This window comes from Copidosoma floridanum, unplaced genomic scaffold, assembly GCF_036245765.1.
Source record: "Copidosoma floridanum isolate Cflo_tuat_1 unplaced genomic scaffold, Cflo_Japanese_pri ptg000006l, whole genome shotgun sequence".
Lineage (NCBI taxonomy): Eukaryota > Metazoa > Arthropoda > Insecta > Hymenoptera > Encyrtidae > Copidosoma > Copidosoma floridanum.
The window spans coordinates 14,321,267-14,339,497 of NW_028321883.1; the positions used below are offsets into that span (position 1 = coordinate 14,321,267).

Consider the following 18,231-nt stretch of genomic DNA (forward strand, 5'->3'; position numbering starts at 1 on the left):
GACATATGTTTTGGATCACTACAATTGCATTACTTTTCAAATAACAACAATTATTTGGTCTCGAGTTGGAAAGAGTAAAATCCCTAAAGTCAATTGCTTTGTGAGCGTCATAACAATTTTCTGGAAGATCTTGGGTTACGGGTGTTCTTAGTATGTACGAATTATGGGGTAATTTTCTACAAGTTTTCACGATTTGTGCTTTCGATTTTTCGTTCAGTCTTTTAATTATTTGTGTTAGAACGTATGATCCCTTACGTACAAGTTTTTTCATATATTGCAAGTGATTTTCAAAACTTATAACACTGAAATTATCTAATGGACCGAAACGAAGAACATCGTCACATAAATGAAGAAGATTGTGGACGTTAAATATCACGTTGTGACTTCCAAAAAGATTTTTCATTGAATCGACATACTGTTCTAACAAGTCTTTGGCTAGCTTATTATTTTTGAAGCACTCTTCAGAATCATACAATATACGCAGGGCACAATTAAGTGAATTAAAGTGGAATAAAAATTGCTCAGGTACATGCCCTTGAAATAGTATAGGAGCAGTATATAAAACAGCCATACGGAGCTCAGTCGCCTTATATCTATTCACTTCGGCTAAAGATCTTGTCTTGCGTACGAACTCGGAAGGTACCCACTGTCTGAATGACATGACACGGCTATTAAGCTCACTTTTTCCAATTTTATCAGGATCGGGTCCACAACACATATGAATAAGCATTTTTAGATGCTTTTTTACGACACCTTCGTCCAACAGATGCATGGGATCGAGGGGAACCTGTTGTGTTAAGCTAATTACGTTTTCTAAAGGTGACACAAAGTTTTTATACTTATCAGGAACTCCCTTTCTGAAATCGTTATCAGTTCTGAGAGGAGATTTAAAATCTAAAAATACACGCCTATGTTTGATTGTTTCTCCCGATTGCTCGCATTTACCACACCTACTGTTATGTGGAGGAAACATCATTATATAATTGCGAGCAACCGTATCAGCTGCAAAAAGTTTCATTTTAACAGTACGATGTTTATCTTTAAAGGTAAAGCCAACATCACGCAGTCGCACGTACTCTACCAACAGAGGATCGAGGAATAGATGAACATCTGATGGCTTTTTTTCTCCATGAAAAATGCCAACAACAAACGGCTCACAAGACCTTATACTATAATTTTCGATTCTCATGAGGATAGGCCAAACTTGGCTAGGTGAACTTTTTGAAAGGGGCAAACCATCAATGTTTAAGTTGATTACAATTTGATTGGGGATATATTTTTCATTCAAAACATTTAACTGCTCACAGAGAGCTTTCTCTAAGCCATAGTGAACGTATGAGCCTCCCCCTAAAGGTATAATTTCAATGTGTCGAGGAGTTTGCAGTAAAGTTCGTGCATCACTAGGAAGATCAGGATGATTATGCATTTTCAATATCTTCAATAAATCAGTTAAAGCATTTTGTTTTATCTGATATTTAACAGCCCAGGTACACAAATAATCTTTCAAAGATAAATCCTTGTTGACATTTAGAACATCTGCAAAATCCTCAACTTCCAACTCAAAATCGGAATCTGAACTAGAGTCAAATACACTGACGTTATCACCTTCACTATAATCTGAGTGGATTAAATCATCCAAATTAGAGCAAATACTTTCATTCAGTTCATCCCCATTCGCCTCAAATTCTTCCACTTCATTAGAATCAAACATTACATGGTTCACATTGTGTTCAACATTATTATCTAAAATTATTGGCTCAACATCAATTTTTTCTTTTTTTTTTGTATTAGAAGCTTTAATAATTTTACTCAAAGTTTCATTGAATCTGACAGCTAAACGTCTCTTTTTTTGCTTGTTTGATAAAAAACAAAACGGTTTTTTTTCCATAATAATTAATTAGAATTGAAATAACAAAAGTATATAGCTCGTTCACTTAAAAAAAAGAATCACAAAAAAAACCCGTTCATTGATAAACATGCTAAGTATAACCTATCGAACTTATATTGATGTACTGTGGACATATGGTAGCTTAATGAAAACAAACAGTTCTACAAATTAATACATGGTTCAATACTCTTACTTTGGTCGATGTTAAAAGATATATTTTTCCACTGGGTAATGATACGGATTGACGTGAAAACGGATTGATAACAATGCTGCAGACACTATTTTATGACATCTCTTTTTTATATGCATACATATATATTATGTATAAGGATTCGAATTTCTTGTTCAAGAAATCTGCAAGATTTCTTTATAAACGATTACTTTAGGAAGTTGCCATAAGACGTCTTTTAGATGACTTTACGAAGTTTCTAAAAGAAATCTTGTAAAAGAAATCGTAAAAGATGTCTTCGTAAACGATCACTTTAGGGAGTTGCCATAAGAAGTCTTTTAGATGACTTTACGAAGTTTCTTAAAGAAATCTTGTTAAAGACATCTTAGAAGATTTCTTTTTAAACGATGACTTCAGAAAGTTGCTGTAAGAAATCTTTTAGATGACTTTACGAAGTTTCTTAAAGAAATCTTGTCAAAGACATCTTAGAAGATGTCTTGTTAAAAGATGACTAAAGAAAGTGGCTATAGGAAATCTTTCAGATAACTTTACGAAGTTTCTGAAAGAAATCTTGTAAAAGACATCGTAAAAGATGTCTTTAAGAACTTTGTGTTTGCTGGGCCTTAACGAAAAGCTGTATTTTTTACTGTTCTTATTAAAAAAAAAAAAAAAATAAATAAATAAGTATAAACAGTAGTACTACAGTAACAGAAAAATAATGCAAGAAATCTTTTGCGATTCTTCATAAGAATAGAGAGTAGAGTAAGATAAGTTCCCCTGATGTGTCATGAACCATTATTGAACGATAGAGGGAGAAGAGGCGTTAAGAATATATAAAGCTGAAGCTAGCCGCCGAACGAGTACATGACAAACGTCATACCCTCGAAATTGTTTTTAGGTTAATTGGTAGCGTGTAATAGTCACATAGCATCTGTCATACCCACGTGAAATTAGCTACTGCCAGTAGCCTAATGGTAGTTTTACCATGGGTGATTTCCGCAATTCGCACTCGACAGCAAGCTTGTGCAGCCTCTGGTGAGAAAATAGGTAAGCCACTCATCGGTGGTGCGAACAGCCGATCCATTTATAATTCAGCAGTGGCTAAACATTTGTGCAAAATACCTATAATTATGGCTGTGCTGTGTCCAAAAAAGTAATAGGATAGATTAATTAGGGTCTTAGCCAAATATTTATCATCAATTGGATGATTGGATATCAAAAGTAAGGTGAATTTCGGCGTGAAGAAAGTGTGTTGTCGTTCAATGCGCTGGAGTAGCAACTGTAAAAAACCTTACTAGAGTGTGCGACCTTCTAACACTGCATAACAAGTTCCAGGAGGGAATTATAATGTACCATTACAGAGAAAAATCTATTGTATGGGAATCCGTCATCGTAGCAGATAGAGTAAAAAACCAGCTGCTGTTTTTTGATCGGGATTTTGTCAGCGTTTTTCTTGAAAAACCGTGTATACTATGCTGTGATAAAACATTTAAAATTTTTCCACGTATGAAAGGACCGACTCAATTTGTATCTACGACGAAGGTTTCGTAAGCTCGTTTTTGGGGCTATTTTGCCGCCCGAGAGACCTGCAAAGCAGGGCCCGAGAGAAGTGAGGTAACCACCGTGCGATGGCGCACCAGCCTGTCAAAAACACCGCGCACCGGCGGTAAATCCATTAGAAATACGTGCCTGATGAAAATTGAGTGCCTATTAAGTGAAAACAAGATTAATTTAAAAAAAAAATCTCTGTAAAGCTGATATGTTATGGCAAAATCACTTTAGAAAAATTCTTTTTTCGTTAAGCTATCAATGGGTGCATAGATACCATTTATAATTTGTGACTTAAGCTTGCCATGAAGAGAGTCAAAGGTTATTATAACTTTTAAAGGTAAGACCACCACTAACAAGGTCCAGTGCTTAGATCTGTTGATTAGAATGAACCGATCGCATTATTCAAAATGTTTTGCAACTTAACATCACGTATCCATTTATATTCACGGTTAACTTGGAAAATCCATTAGGATATTCAGTAAATTGAAATAGTTTCGTTATTCATCTTATCATCTGTCAGTAAGTTATTAATAGCATCGCTGGTTATTTTGGAGGTCATCAGTATTCATGTGTATTTTTCCACGAATCACTTCATTTTTTTTGATTATGCTTGAGATCGAAATGTTCTCTTCTTTTTCTAATACCTGTTTTTTCAGTAATGGCATTACTTTCTCTTGCTAATCCAAAGCGTGAAATGCTAACTGCTGACCAAAGTGAAAAGTACATTAATTAAAATTCGGTAACTTAAGTTATTAACTCTTCACAATAAAATTTGTTTATTTCAGATTTTGTTGGAAATTCAGCGAGTGCTTCGTCCCGCAATTTTGAAAAAAATTTATAGTATGATGACGACAATTTAATTAAGCTAACATCTACTTCATCAGACTCATCATATTCGTCATTCTTTATACATAAATGTACGTCAAATTCTTTTGTAACTTTTGAAGTTTGTATCTACAACACAACTCGAAAGTAGTCTTTTAAGATCGCTTTCTTTGCACACATTTTCGAAGATTCTAATAAATTTTTTAAAAAATAGTGCTGCGTCTGAATAACTTGAGCAACTTACTACTTCTCGTTCTACGGTTTAATTTTTTTTAGGGGATCACTTTTTTAGTTTCTTCCTTACATTTTTAATTAAGTGTGAAGAACACGTGTGTATGATAGTCAAACTAGGCTTGTTTTTTTGTACTTCTACGTCGTGGTATAAAACGTTCATGTACTCACACAGACTAATGTCATTGAAAGTGTAGCAAGAAGCTTTTAGTAGTACTGAGAAAAAATTTGTCTCAATTTTAATGATTTTCTTAGTAGTTATCTTTTTTGCGTTATCGGAAAAAAAACAGAAAAAATAAACAATAGAATGGCCGTTTTTGTATGGAATGCCAAAAAAGCCTAAGCTAGTTCAAGTGGTGCAAAAGTTTTGTTGCCTGAGTGTTGCCAAAGTGATGTTTTCTTCGACGTAATTTAGTTTAGCGGTAATACTGTCTGTTGAGTCTAAATGTGAAAAAGTTTTATCTGCATTTTTCAAAAACGGAAATTGTTTTTCAGTTCAAAAGATGTTCAACAGTGTCGATCAGCTCGTGGTAGTCGTCATATATTTGCTATAGTGAGCTTCAAGGGAGTGAGCAGCAGAACGCAGGACAGTAGCTGATTGACTATCACGACCCATAAGAATAACACAGGGTTTCACCCATTGTAGATTTTGCAACAAATGGCGGCGGTTCTGCTGCTCACTTCCTTGAAGCTCACTAATTTGCTATACACACTCGCATATAGCTATATATATATATATGCGGCTACTCTGTTGCCAAATGTTTGAGACATTCACGTATGCAGCAGACAAGGTACATAACAATTGTTAAATGATTCACATCTTTGTATCTATACTGGTGACCCAACAGTTTTTAAATTGTATCAAATAGTACGAATTGTAAATTTTTTAATGGTATATTTCTCAGAATTTTCTTAGTTACTCAAGTAGCTTTTATTGCCTATATTTGAAAAGTCCCATTGTAACCTGTGTTAAAATTTTAAACTTGCAACTTTATTATCTCAAAAACCAATGTGGTAGGTATATTTTTTAATAATTTATTCTGAAAAAGAAAAATTTAATCTATAACATACATTTTTTTTAAAGAAACCGAAGTAAAAAGTGGTGGGTGATCGACTACCTTAAAATATTAGACAATGAGCCAAATTACAAGAAACGACTAATTTCTGAAATGCTCAGACGACAATAATATAAATCAGAAAGAGGACCTATACACATTGAGTCACACTTATAAAAGTTTATTCAAAAATATACGTTACTGACCATATTTATTAATTTGATACATTGACCTGAGGATTATCTGTGTAAATATGTGTGCTGTGCTATAAATTGACAACTTCGTTTAATGTGGATGTTTTGCTTGTTTGACTTGCGTGCGAACGAATGTCGTTAGGTTAAATCATTTCCTTCAGCATTTGTAATAAAGGTAATTGAAGCGCTTGCGTTTATATCTGTTATTTGTTGGTTTTTGTACTGATTTGCTGTTAAATTTGTTAATAAAGCCTGACGAGGTCGGCAATCTAGTCGACGAATAGTCGCCGTATATAAGAAACGTGTTGTGTGTTTTGTAGAATAAAAAATTATTCTAACGTTTGTCCCAAAAGATCAACTAAAAAATTACTGAAGTATGTTAATATGGAGGGCGAGAAACATCATAACGACATTATTTTAAGGTTAAGTGAAAAATTACATACCTGTTTTGTTTGACAAATCGTATTCCGATTCCGAAAATAATTGTTCACTTCCTGAGGAATCGTCAATGTCACGCTCGTCGCCGCTTGTTCCTCTTCCGGTGCCTCCTCGTCTTTGTTGTCATCGTCCGCTTAGGCTAGTTTTTTTTAAGTCTTTTTGGAGTCAGCCGCGAGGCCCGCTTGTTTTGCGTCGCATTTAGGCATTTTTTGTCACTTTTTATTCAAAACACTCATAGTCGACTTACTTCAATCGCACAAAAAAAGAGAATAAGGAGTAACGATGGTAGCAGCAGCAGGGAGTTCTTCGATATACGCAATAGCTTTCGAGATTTACTGTCATAATATACCTTTGAACATCAAAAAGTTAACTTTCTGTTACGTTTTCGTCATAAGGTTGGTGGTGTGACGGTACATCTCAAACCGTATTGTGTATGAGGTCCCTACGATCAGCAAACTCAGCATAGATGGCGTGCTGTAGCTAAGAGAAAAATGGCGTCACTGACACACTACGGCTATAAGTGACGATGGTATACGGTAATGTGGACTTACTTACGTGACAACATATTCGTCACGCTGACGTCAGGAGATCATGAACACTACATTTGTGTCAATGTGACGCCATTTTTCTCTTAGCTACAGTACGCCATCTATGCTGAGTTTGCGGACCGTAGGGACCTCATATCGAAGCACGCAATTAGACCCCAGGAGTTCTATCGGGGTATTCGATATATCGAGAGTGAGATAAAACGTGACGTTACCATAACCTATTTTGAATGCAGTTTAAGGTGATTGATGTCTTGATACCACTACACTTTTTCGGTATATTGCAATGTATCGCATATCCCGATTGAACCTCAGCACAGAGTAGACGAGGCCAGCGCTGGCTTGGCGGCTGCGGAGCTAAACCCCACCTTCAGAACTTTTCAACTATTCGCTATGCGCCTGTCATTTGGCGCTACTTGTCACTTTAACACATTCTTATACGAATGTAAAAAACTTTTGTCGACGGCGGCCGCTTCAACTATTTTCCTCTATAAGATTTTACATAGGAAATTAATAAAAATAAGGGCAGCTCCGTAGATGTGCATAGCAAATACGCTATACACTCTGAACTATTGCGGCATCCAAGGGGGAAGAGGGTATATACAATTTATAATATCTTCGAACGAGGAGATGAAATAGAATCTAGTATGCTCTTTTGAGACGATATTGTGCCGTATGTTCAAACTCTGCAACTAGATATTAGTAGGAAAGTGTTTTGTTAAAAAAAAAAACATCCAAAAATTACAAGGAAGCTAAATTGAGTACTTTTGTAGTTAACTGAAAATTGCCAGATTTTGATAAAATATAAATGATTAATTGTTAAACACAGTTTTAAATATACTTCAAAACATTCTTACAGTTAATAGAAAATATTTTTAACTTCAATGTTTTAAATTTATGGTACAATCGTACTATGAATATTTTTAATCTTCATAATATAATGTACCATATATTTTTGATAACAACATTTAAAAAATCGCGAAAAAAAAATGTTTAACTTCTCTTACATTACAAAAACTAAATCTTTCAATAATAAATGTTTTAGTTTCTGCGGGACAACGTGAGCCACTTTTTAAGTACGAGTGATGACAAAAATTGCAATATCGATAGCCTTTTAAATCTGAAACGACAACTGGCTACAAAAACGTCGCAACTCGAAGAAATGTACGAAAAATTAGGATCGTTGCAAGGCTTTGCCGAACACTGTGCCTCAAGTTTATTGCACCGTTTAATTTACCGATTGATTCGGTTGTCTGAATCCACTGACACAAAAATTGCAATCGAGGCAGCTAAGTGCTTAGGAGTTCTTGGGCCTGCCGATCTTAGCACCATGATTCTCCATCCACAGGACAGTCAGCGACGTGAAACTTTTGACAAAGCAGATATACTAACTCATAATGTTTGCAATCTGCTGACAGAATTCATAGTAAGTAGTGATATCGAAGTTCGTACTGCAAGTAGTGAAGCGCTCTATGCTGTTCTGAAATCACCTTGGGGAATCCGACTACTTTCTGACATGGAATTTGAAAGCACCACTCACTTCAATCAGTTATTCAAAGATTTTCTGTATCCCTTTAGATCATCGCATAAATCAACTTCAAGGTAAAACATTTAACTAGTCAATAACAGAATTATCAAAAGATACTACTGATATTTATAAGACATTGCTAATATCCTTATATTATACGAAATTCGTACTTGAGTCCATACAGTTATAAAAATTAGTGATACGAGAATAAGTTTTACTATGCATTCAAAATAATAATTTTCTTATATTTATCAGTAATGCAGCAAGCTTCAAAATTGACGTGGAAAAATTTGAAAGTACTTTTGATCCACAAAATCCGCACTGGTCTAAATCATCGAGCGGCGATTACACCTCCTGGGTTGCCTCTATCACATCATCAGTAGCCAACTGTCTTAATGGATTTTACGGCACAAGTCTTATTTCGCTCTTTCGTTTGAGCGTACAGTTTTGTGAGGCAACTTTGCCTCGTCTTATCAGCCTTCTAATTGACACGTACCCTAATTTATCAACTAATATTTGTCAATGCGTGAATCGTCTGTTTAATTATCACTTTAATGTACGTGATGTTGGACAAGCCGTTGTAGGTGTAGCACATGTCAGTAAATACGAGACAGTACTTTTTTATTTTATTACTACACCAATATGCATAAAATGTACGAATAGTTTAATGTTTTTGCTTTATGCTTGACATTTTTTAGAAACAGTTGAACGAATCGTGCGATGCTATTCGTTGCATGCTGGATGTAGTAAATCACTTACGAATCCAATCAAATGAGCAAGTACACTTGGACTTTGACTATTTGCCAATAGCTATGGCTGCTCAGTTCAGTTCAGCTTATTTTTCTTCGATTTTGTACGCTGAGCTGTGGTGCCGATCAAACTTGAAAGTTGTGCGTGACTTTGACAGCATACCGATTATTGATCAGGTTTATGAGAAAGACAACAAACTTGGAAAAATTGTGCAGGATATACTCAAAGAGGCTTATATTAAAATTGGTGATCCAGATTCGGTTTATGGTTGTGGTTCCTCGCATTTACAAAATCGCAAGTCCAGAATACCGTATTACACAAATTTTCAGAAATTAGACAAGGTTTTACTTTCACACGATATAGAGTTAAGCAATGGAAATCTTCCCTTTAGAGGTACTTTCATTCATAGTAAATTTTTCAGATTTCAAATACATAGAAATCTTTTAGGTTTAATTTTCATCTATATATTCATTAACTTATTATTTGTATTTGTAGGAATGATTAATGCTTTAAGAAAGTCAAGTTTATACTATTTAGCTAAACATTTTTCAACTAGTACGCCGATCGAAGTAGATTCAGTGGACGATTTATGTTACGATACTTTATGGCGATTGGGTGACTGGAATCAAATTTCAAGTTTCAGAATGCCTCAGTCGACAAAGAAAATCCATGATTTTTCTGTTTATCATTACGAAGCTTTAAAAAGTCTACATGAAAATGATAAAAGTACATTACAAAAGTGCCTTGAACAAGCTCACCTCTGCGTCATTAAAGAACTATCCAGTATTAGTCTAGGTAAGTCACCACTCGAGGTAAAGGGTTACAGTAATTTTTACTTAAATTTGCCATTTTTATTGTGTCTCACAAAAAATATAGAGAAATTAAACATTTCAATAAATTCTTGACGACCAAATAAAATTCTATCTGAATATTTTTACTCTGATATAATGATTAATAAATAATAGATCAAAAGACACATTTTTTTGTATAATTGTCACTTAAAGACATGTTCAGTTATTAAAAATAATAATAGAATTTAATGTAAACTGGGTATATCAAAGCTCAGACTGTCTTGAATCCATAGTTTTTTTTAACGAGTGTTATAATATTTAACACGAGAAATATCACGATAAAATAAGCGTATAGTTAAGACATGTTTTTAAAAAGTAGCTACAAAATCATCAGTAAATACCATTCTATATTATCTTAAAAAAACGATGGGTCACGTGATGAAGCCTGTTTATTCGTCGTGTGATTGGCTGAGACTGATCAAGCGCGGGTAGATTTAAATATGAGATTTTGAAAAATTAGTGAAAAGTCATTTAAATTTGTAAGTTGATAAATATTACAATACTAGCAGCCCCCCGTCTCGGCTTCGCCCGAGACTTACTAAATAAAACACCGTAGTGTGTTGACACGTAATGTGAAACATTTTTAGTTAGAAAATTTTACACATATTCCCGATACATCTCGGAACAAAAATCTTCTTATTAAAAACATATTTTTTCGGAATCCATATAGTTTATTTGGTCAAATAATAAGGTGTACAAATTCAAAAAAATAGTTATGCTGAAAAGTACTGTGCGTTCTTTATGCCATAAAATAATCGATGGCTATAAGAAGTTGTTGATTTGGTTTCTTCTGTGTAATTCACGAAAAGGGCTATTTTTTAAAGCTGTTAAGATTTAAAACCCCCAAAAAATTTATATTAAAAAAAAATTGTTTTTTCTCATATCTCACAATTTTATTACCAGAGCAACAAAGTCCTGGACCTTAAACCCAACATTTTTATTGCCACAAAAACACAAATACATTTTCTACTCATTAAAAAATCTGAAGTAGGATCTTTAAAGATTTCAGAGATTGCTGTGAAGGTACAATGAAAAGCTGATCTCTCACGTAATGGACTCTTAAGTTGACGATTTTGACGCTGCTGTTTCAATCTCGATAAATTTTCTGCGTCAGTTTCTTGACGCCTCAAATTGTATTCATTAGATACATTTGAGGTTTTCTTTCCAATATACCCTTTTGCGACTATTGGTATGCTTACGACTTTTATGACCCCTAAAGGCTATTTTCAGTCAACTTTGTTAATTTTAATACATTTGTTGGCAAGGTAGTTTGACGTCCGATGGCCCTAAAAAAGACCGGTGAGCTTCTTAAGTTAACTCTTTTTTGACTGCAGTTAACAGCAATTGTGACTGCCTGGATACCTCAGGGTGATCTTCTCTGGCTTACTGTTGAAGACCCAGACTGATTGGGAGAAAAATTACAAAGTCCGAAGCTTTGGGGCTAGTTGTAGTGCTCTTTCCCAACGTCTCCCGGTATAACGTCAAAGACGTTGGTGTCTAAAGCACCTTTTTTATTTTGCAGATTTAGTTGTTTTGGTGATCTTAGATGGGGAGATTGGTTAGTGATACTTGTCCAGTGGAGGCTGTCCCGTTGGCTCAAGTTTTTTTTTCCTTTATAGCTGTTATAGGTTTGCCCAGCGCAGACCTTGGAGAGGATCAGTGATTCCTGGTTGAATGCTTAGAGTCGAGAGGGTAATATAGAGTCGTCGGTCACCGGGTTTCCCAGCCTTGCGAAGAACAACTCCGCAGGTGACGTCTGCCAGTGAATAGCTGACTTGGTTTAATAGTGCCCGTCTTTAGTTAATATAGTCTTTTAGTTGACGAATCGCTTCCGGAAATGGTAATAAAAATGTATTTGTTGGCAAGGTAGTTTACACTAAGGTGGCCCCTAAAAAGAACCGATGAAATTGATGGTTAAGTAGGGAACGTAAATACTTATAATGGCCCTAAAAAGTGTCAGTGGTGAAACTTCCAGGCTATTCTTTATTATTATTCCTGATGATGAAGAGCTGGCTACGGGTTGCTTGATTCTTACCCTGGGAGTCTCGATGTACGGAGACTGTGATGGAGGGAGGTACGCCGCTGACCAAAGAATATCTCGTCTCGGGTCGTTCCCCGGATAACCAACTGCTCAATTGCTCATCTTTAGACGGGAACATGTGGGTAAGCGCGTTGGGGACGCGACTACCAAGAAGGTAGCCGTTGTGGCTTCCCGTGCCCATCAGAGCTGTTTTTCCTTGCTTACATTTGTAGCCACAAATTCTTTAACTACACCAGGTGGGATGGTGGGACTGCCACACAACTCTGAAGAGTTGGTGCAGATTGTGCTCTGGCTAGATATGTCTCCTGGTATTCTGGCAGAGACGGCATCGGTTGGAATTAATTTATTTTTCTTTGATCGCACTCGTCGAGATTCAGGGTGAAGGGACACTTGGGTCCCTTCCCCCTTAGAGAAGAGTGTCGTCCGTAACCGGGATACCCAGCTGCAGGACTATCACCAGCATCAGAGATAAGTAGGGAGATTGCCAGTGCCTATGTTAAAGAGTGTGCCGATGTTTCGGCGCTGATTTGAGCGCCAATCCATCGTGGCCAGCAGAGGAACCGTGCACATGTTTTCTATTGGCTGGCGGCTTGTAGGCTCGGCTCGCGGGGAGAGGTAAGGGGAGATCAGTGAGGGAGACATGAGAATCCAAATGTGTGCATCGGTGATGGAGATGGAGATGGAGGACGGAGGAGAAGCTAAACCTATATGTATACAACGGGCTATATATCTATAGCTGTAGTTGTACACTGCTAATACGGAAAAGAGCTGCGCGTATTACTTTTCTCGCTTTTCCTCCCTGAAAGAAAGATAAGCTTTTTAAATGCAGTTGATCATTCGTTCAACTACAATAAACAAAACATAATTGTCACGTTATTAACAATTTTTTTTTCATTTTTTAAAAAATGACAAGCTCAACGCAATTAACATATTTTTTTGCTTTTTTCAATGAACGAGCGCCTTTATTCCAATAATCCGGTGCGCTCAATAGTTCTTCACTTTTACGATAAGTGAAATTATTGAATAATATATGAAGGCATTCACCACAACGACACACTGTACGCACAAATATTTTTTGTACTAAGTAATATTATTTACTAATATACTGAACACCTTTACCCGAACGCTCCATTGCACTGATATCTTTATTTGTTAATTTATATTTTTTCACCATTAATACATAACTTAACGGCAATAATACGATAAAGCTTAAATTAAATCTCAAGCTTTGAAACTTTACGATAAAGATATGTAACTTTTAGTCTCTAGGTATCCCAAGCGCTAATAGCTGAGAGGGCTAGAGCAGGAGGGTGGATTTTACTTTTGCGGCTCCGGGCTCCAATCTCACTTGGAGCAAATTTTTTTTTTTTTTTTTTTTATTCCAACATTACTTTAAATGTTCATACCTTTTTTTTATGATTACTTACGTATTTTAATTTATCAGTGACTAAAACGATTTTTTTTTTTTCCTATATTGGTACACGATCCAAGAAAATTTTTTTCCATTCATGGCTAAAAAAATTATTTGACGCATCAAGTAAAAACTTTTCAAGTGCAGTTGATCATTCATTCAAAAAAAAAAAGAAAAGCATCATTGTCAAATTATTAAAAATTTTTTTTTCACTTTTCAAAAAATGACAAGCTCAACGCAATTAACAAATTTTTTTGCTTTTTTCAATGAACGAGCGCCTTTATTCCAATAATCCGGTGCGCTCAATAGTTCTTCACTTTTACGATAAGTGAAATTATTGAATAATATATGAAGGCATTCACCACAACGACACACTGTACGCACAAATATTTTTTGTACTAAGTAATATTATTTACTAATATACTGAACACCTTTACCCGAACGCTCCATTGCACTGACATCTTTTTTTTTTTAATTTATATTTTTTCACCATTAATACATAGCTTAACGGCAATAATACGATAAAGCTTAAATTAAATCTCAAGCTTTGAAACTTTACGATAAACATATGTAACTTTTAGTCTCTGGATATCCCAAGCGCTAATAGCTGAGAGGGCTAGAGCTGGAGGGTGAATTTTAGTTTTGCGGCTCCGGGTTCCAATCTCACTTGGAGCAAATTTTTTTTTTTTTTTTTTCTATTCCAACATTACTTTAAATGTTTATACCTTTTTTTATGATTACTTACGTATTTTGTTTTATCAGTAACTAAAAAAATTTTTTTTCCCATATTGATATACGATCCAAGAAAATTTTTTTTCCATTAATGGCTAAAAAAATTATTTGACGCATTAAGTAACAGCTTTTTAAGTGCAGTTAATCATTTCAATTTCATATTTTAGTTTCCATTACAAGTACTGACGTTAACGAATTCTTGAATTGCTTGAAAGTATTTAAAAAAGTAATTTAAAATTTTTTTTTTAAATTATAAGCAAAATACTTTTTTTTTGTACATTAAAAATGATTGATTAGTATGTCTTAGATAGTCATGTAGAAAAAATTACTTGTTTCATTGCCAAAGAATAAGGACTGTTTTTGTGTTGTCTAAAAAATTTTCTAGACATTATTATTATTATCATTATTATTATTATTACTATTATTATTATTATTAGCCGTAATAAATTAAAATAATTTCTCGCTCTAAATGGGATGCAAACGAGATAGGATGCGCTACTGTGTGTGATAGGAGTCATGAATTTAAATTTCTGTAAAAATATTGTTTACTACGCGATATTTATTATTTTTATAATTATGTACATAATGTATGCGTCACTGAGAATTGTATTATACTTTTCAATTCGAGTCGTAAAATAATCGCTTAACGAAATAATTATAGTGCTTTCGGAAAACAACTCACTTTTATAACAGTTACAAAAATTTTCAGTAATTATGAATTCGTTGTAGTAACTAGTTAATCACTAGTTTTCATTATTCAATTTGTCTTGAAGTAGTATTTTCAATAAATTCGTCAAGCACTCAACAAATTAAAAAAAAAAAAAAACACGCGCGCAATGTAGCCACATTTAGTGTGCCGGTTTCCAGCCCGGAAAAACTACAGAGAGAACGTGCATTTTTTCAAAATAACCTATTACAGGTATTACCACAAACAAAGCTGTAATGACTTTCTTTTTTGATAATTACTTCTTCATAAACAGTAATTGAAAAAAATGTTTTTAGTTACTAATAAAACAAAATACGTAAGTAATCATGAAAAAAAAAAAAGGTATGAACATTTAAAGTAATGTTGGAATAAAAAAAAAAAAAAAAAAAATTTGCTCCAAGTGAGATTGGAACCCGGAGCCGCAAAAGTAATATCCACCCTCCTGCTCTAGCCCTCTCAGCTATTAGCACTTGGGATATCCAGAGACTAAAAGTTACATATTTTTATCGTAAAGTTTCAAAGCTTGAGATTTAATTTAAGCTTTATCGTATTATTGCCGTTAAGCTATGTATTAATGGTGAAAAAATATAAATTAAAAAAAAAGATGTCAGTGCAATGGAGCGTTCGGGTAAAGGTGTTCAGTATATTAGTAAATAATATTACTTAGTACAAAAAATATTTGTGCGTACAGTGTGTCGTTGTGGTGAATGCCTTCATATATTATTCAATAATTTCACTTATCGTAAAAGTGAAGAACTATTGAGCGCACCGGATTATTGGAATAAAGGCGCTCGTTCATTGAAAAAAGAAAAAAAATATGTTAATTGCGTTGAGCTTGTCATTTTTTGAAAAGTGAAAAAAAAATTTTTAATAATTTGACAATGATGCTTTTCTTTTTTTTGTTGAATGAATGATCAACTGCACTTGAAAAGTTTTTACTTGATGCGTCAAATAATTTTTTTAGCCATGAATGGAAAAAAATTTTCTTGTATCGTGTACCAATATAGGAAAAAAAAAAAATCGTTTTAGTCACTGATAAATTAAAATACGTAAGTAATCATAAAAAAAAGGTATGAACATTTAAAGTAATGTTGGAATAAAAAAAAAAAAAAAAAAAATTTGCTCCAAGTGAGATTGGAACCCGGAGCCGCAAAAGTAAAATCCACCCTCCTGCTCTAGCCCTCTCAGCTAGTAGCGCTTGGGATATCCAGAGACTAAAAGTTACATATGTTTATCGTAAAGTTTCAAAGCTTGAGATTTAATTTAAGCTTTATCGTATTATTGCCGTTAAGCTATGTATTAATGGTGAAAAAATATAAATTAAAAAAAAAAAGATGTCAGTGCAATGGAGCGTTCGGGTAAAGGTGTTCAGTATATTAGTAAATAATATTACTTAGTACAAAAAATATTTGTGCGTACAGTGTGTCGTTGTGGTGAATGCCTTCATATATTATTCAATAATTTCACTTATCGTAAAAGTGAAGAACTATTGAGCGCACCGGATTATTGGAATAAAGGCGCTCGTTCATTGAAAAAAGCAAAAAAATTTGTTAATTGCGTTGAGCTTGTCATTTTTTGAAAAGTGAAAAAAAAATTTTTAATAATTTGACAATGATGCTTTTCTTTTTTTTTTTGAATGAATGATCAACTGCACTTGAAAAGTTTTTACTTGATGCGTCAAATAATTTTTTTAGCCATGAATGGAAAAAAATTTTCTTGGATCGTGTACCAATATAGGAAAAAAAAAAAATCGTTTTAGTCACTGATAAATTAAAATACGTAAGTAATCATAAAAAAAAGGTATGAACATTTAAAGTAATGTTGGAATAAAAAAAAAAAAAAAAAAAATTTGCTCCAAGTGAGATTGGAACCCGGAGCCGCAAAAGTAAAATCCACCCTCCTGCTCTAGCCCTCTCAGCTATTAGCGCTTGGGATACCTAGAGACTAAAAGTTACATATCTTTATCGTAAAGTTTCAAAGCTTGAGATTTAATTTAAGCTTTATCGTATTATTGCCGTTAAGTTATGTATTAATGGTGAAAAAATATAAATTAACAAATAAAGATATCAGTGCAATGGAGCGTTCGGGTAAAGGTGTTCAGTATATTAGTAAATAATATTACTTAGTACAAAAAATATTTGTGCGTACAGTGTGTCGTTGTGGTGAATGCCTTCATATATTATTCAATAATTTCACTTATCGTAAAAGTGAAGAACTATTGAGCGCACCGGATTATTGGAATAAAGGCGCTCGTTCATTGAAAAAAGCAAAAAAATATGTTAATTGCGTTGAGCTTGTCATTTTTTTAAAAAATGAAAAAAAAATTGTTAATAACGTGACAATTATGTTTTGTTTATTGTAGTTGAACGAATGATCAACTGCATTTAAAAAGCTTATCTTTCTTTCAGGGAGGAAAAGCGAGAAAAGTAATACGCGCAGCTCTTTTCCGTATTAGCAGTGTACAACTACAGCTATAGATATATAGCCCGTTGTATACATATAGGTTTAGCTTCTCCTCCGTCCTCCATCTCCATCTCCATCACCGATGCACACATTTGGATTCTCATGTCTCCCTCACTGATCTCCCCTTACCTCTCCCCGCGAGCCGAGCCTACAAGCCGCCAGCCAATAGAAAACATGTGCACGGTTCCTCTGCTGGCCACGATGGATTGGCGCTCAAATCAGCGCCGAAACATCGGCACACTCTTTAACATAGGCACTGGCAATCTCCCTACTTATCTCTGCCAGCATTCTCTGAACAGCTAGATGAGTTGCCGAAGCTCGACTACAGATCTAACGATACGCTCCGGCCTATTATAACCACACTTATTTAATTATGTTGCAGGTAGCTTCGATTTTATGTCGACGCCACCTAGCGGTTTTTACTGAACTAAAGTGAAAAGCTGGCGTATTTTTGCAAAACTTTGAGCTCATTTATTGCTATTGTTATTAAATTTTTTAAGATAAAAACTATACTAAAACCATCTAGGAAGTATCATGAATCAGTGTGCAAAATTTCAGCAAAATCGGTTCAGTAGTTTTCGCGGTTAGCGATTACAACGGTTTTAGCGACTTTGCTTTATATATTAGTAAGATTATGTGTTACGACAAAGATATAACTATTGTATTTTTGTTTAAAAATACAAAAAATAAATGTTTGATTAAATTTTGGGGGTTGGCGCGCAGAGCGCGCAGGGGGTGCAGCCCCATAGTGATAGAAATAATACACGTTAACGAAATTGCAGGCATCCATACGAAAATGATTAGGCATTACTGTGAAAAGTTTAAACCAGTGTTATAATACTATATCAAGAGT

General features: G+C 34.4%; 1 protein-coding gene across 2 annotated transcripts in view; it reads left to right on the forward strand.

Moving 5' to 3' along the window:
• The window catches only part of tefu (Serine/threonine-protein kinase tefu), a 46,270-nt gene that overhangs the window by 16,009 nt on the left and 12,030 nt on the right, over positions 1-18,231 (forward strand). The window contains exons 9-12 of one of the 2 annotated variants that reach the window (XM_089598191.1): positions 7,942-8,498; positions 8,680-9,019; positions 9,123-9,567; positions 9,670-9,969. In XM_089598191.1, coding sequence (XP_089454317.1) covers positions 7,942-8,498; positions 8,680-9,019; positions 9,123-9,567; positions 9,670-9,969 — 1,642 coding nt within the window. The remainder of the gene's footprint in view (positions 1-7,941; positions 8,499-8,679; positions 9,020-9,122; positions 9,568-9,669; positions 9,970-18,231) is intronic. The other variant, XM_089598192.1, reaches the window with a different exon arrangement.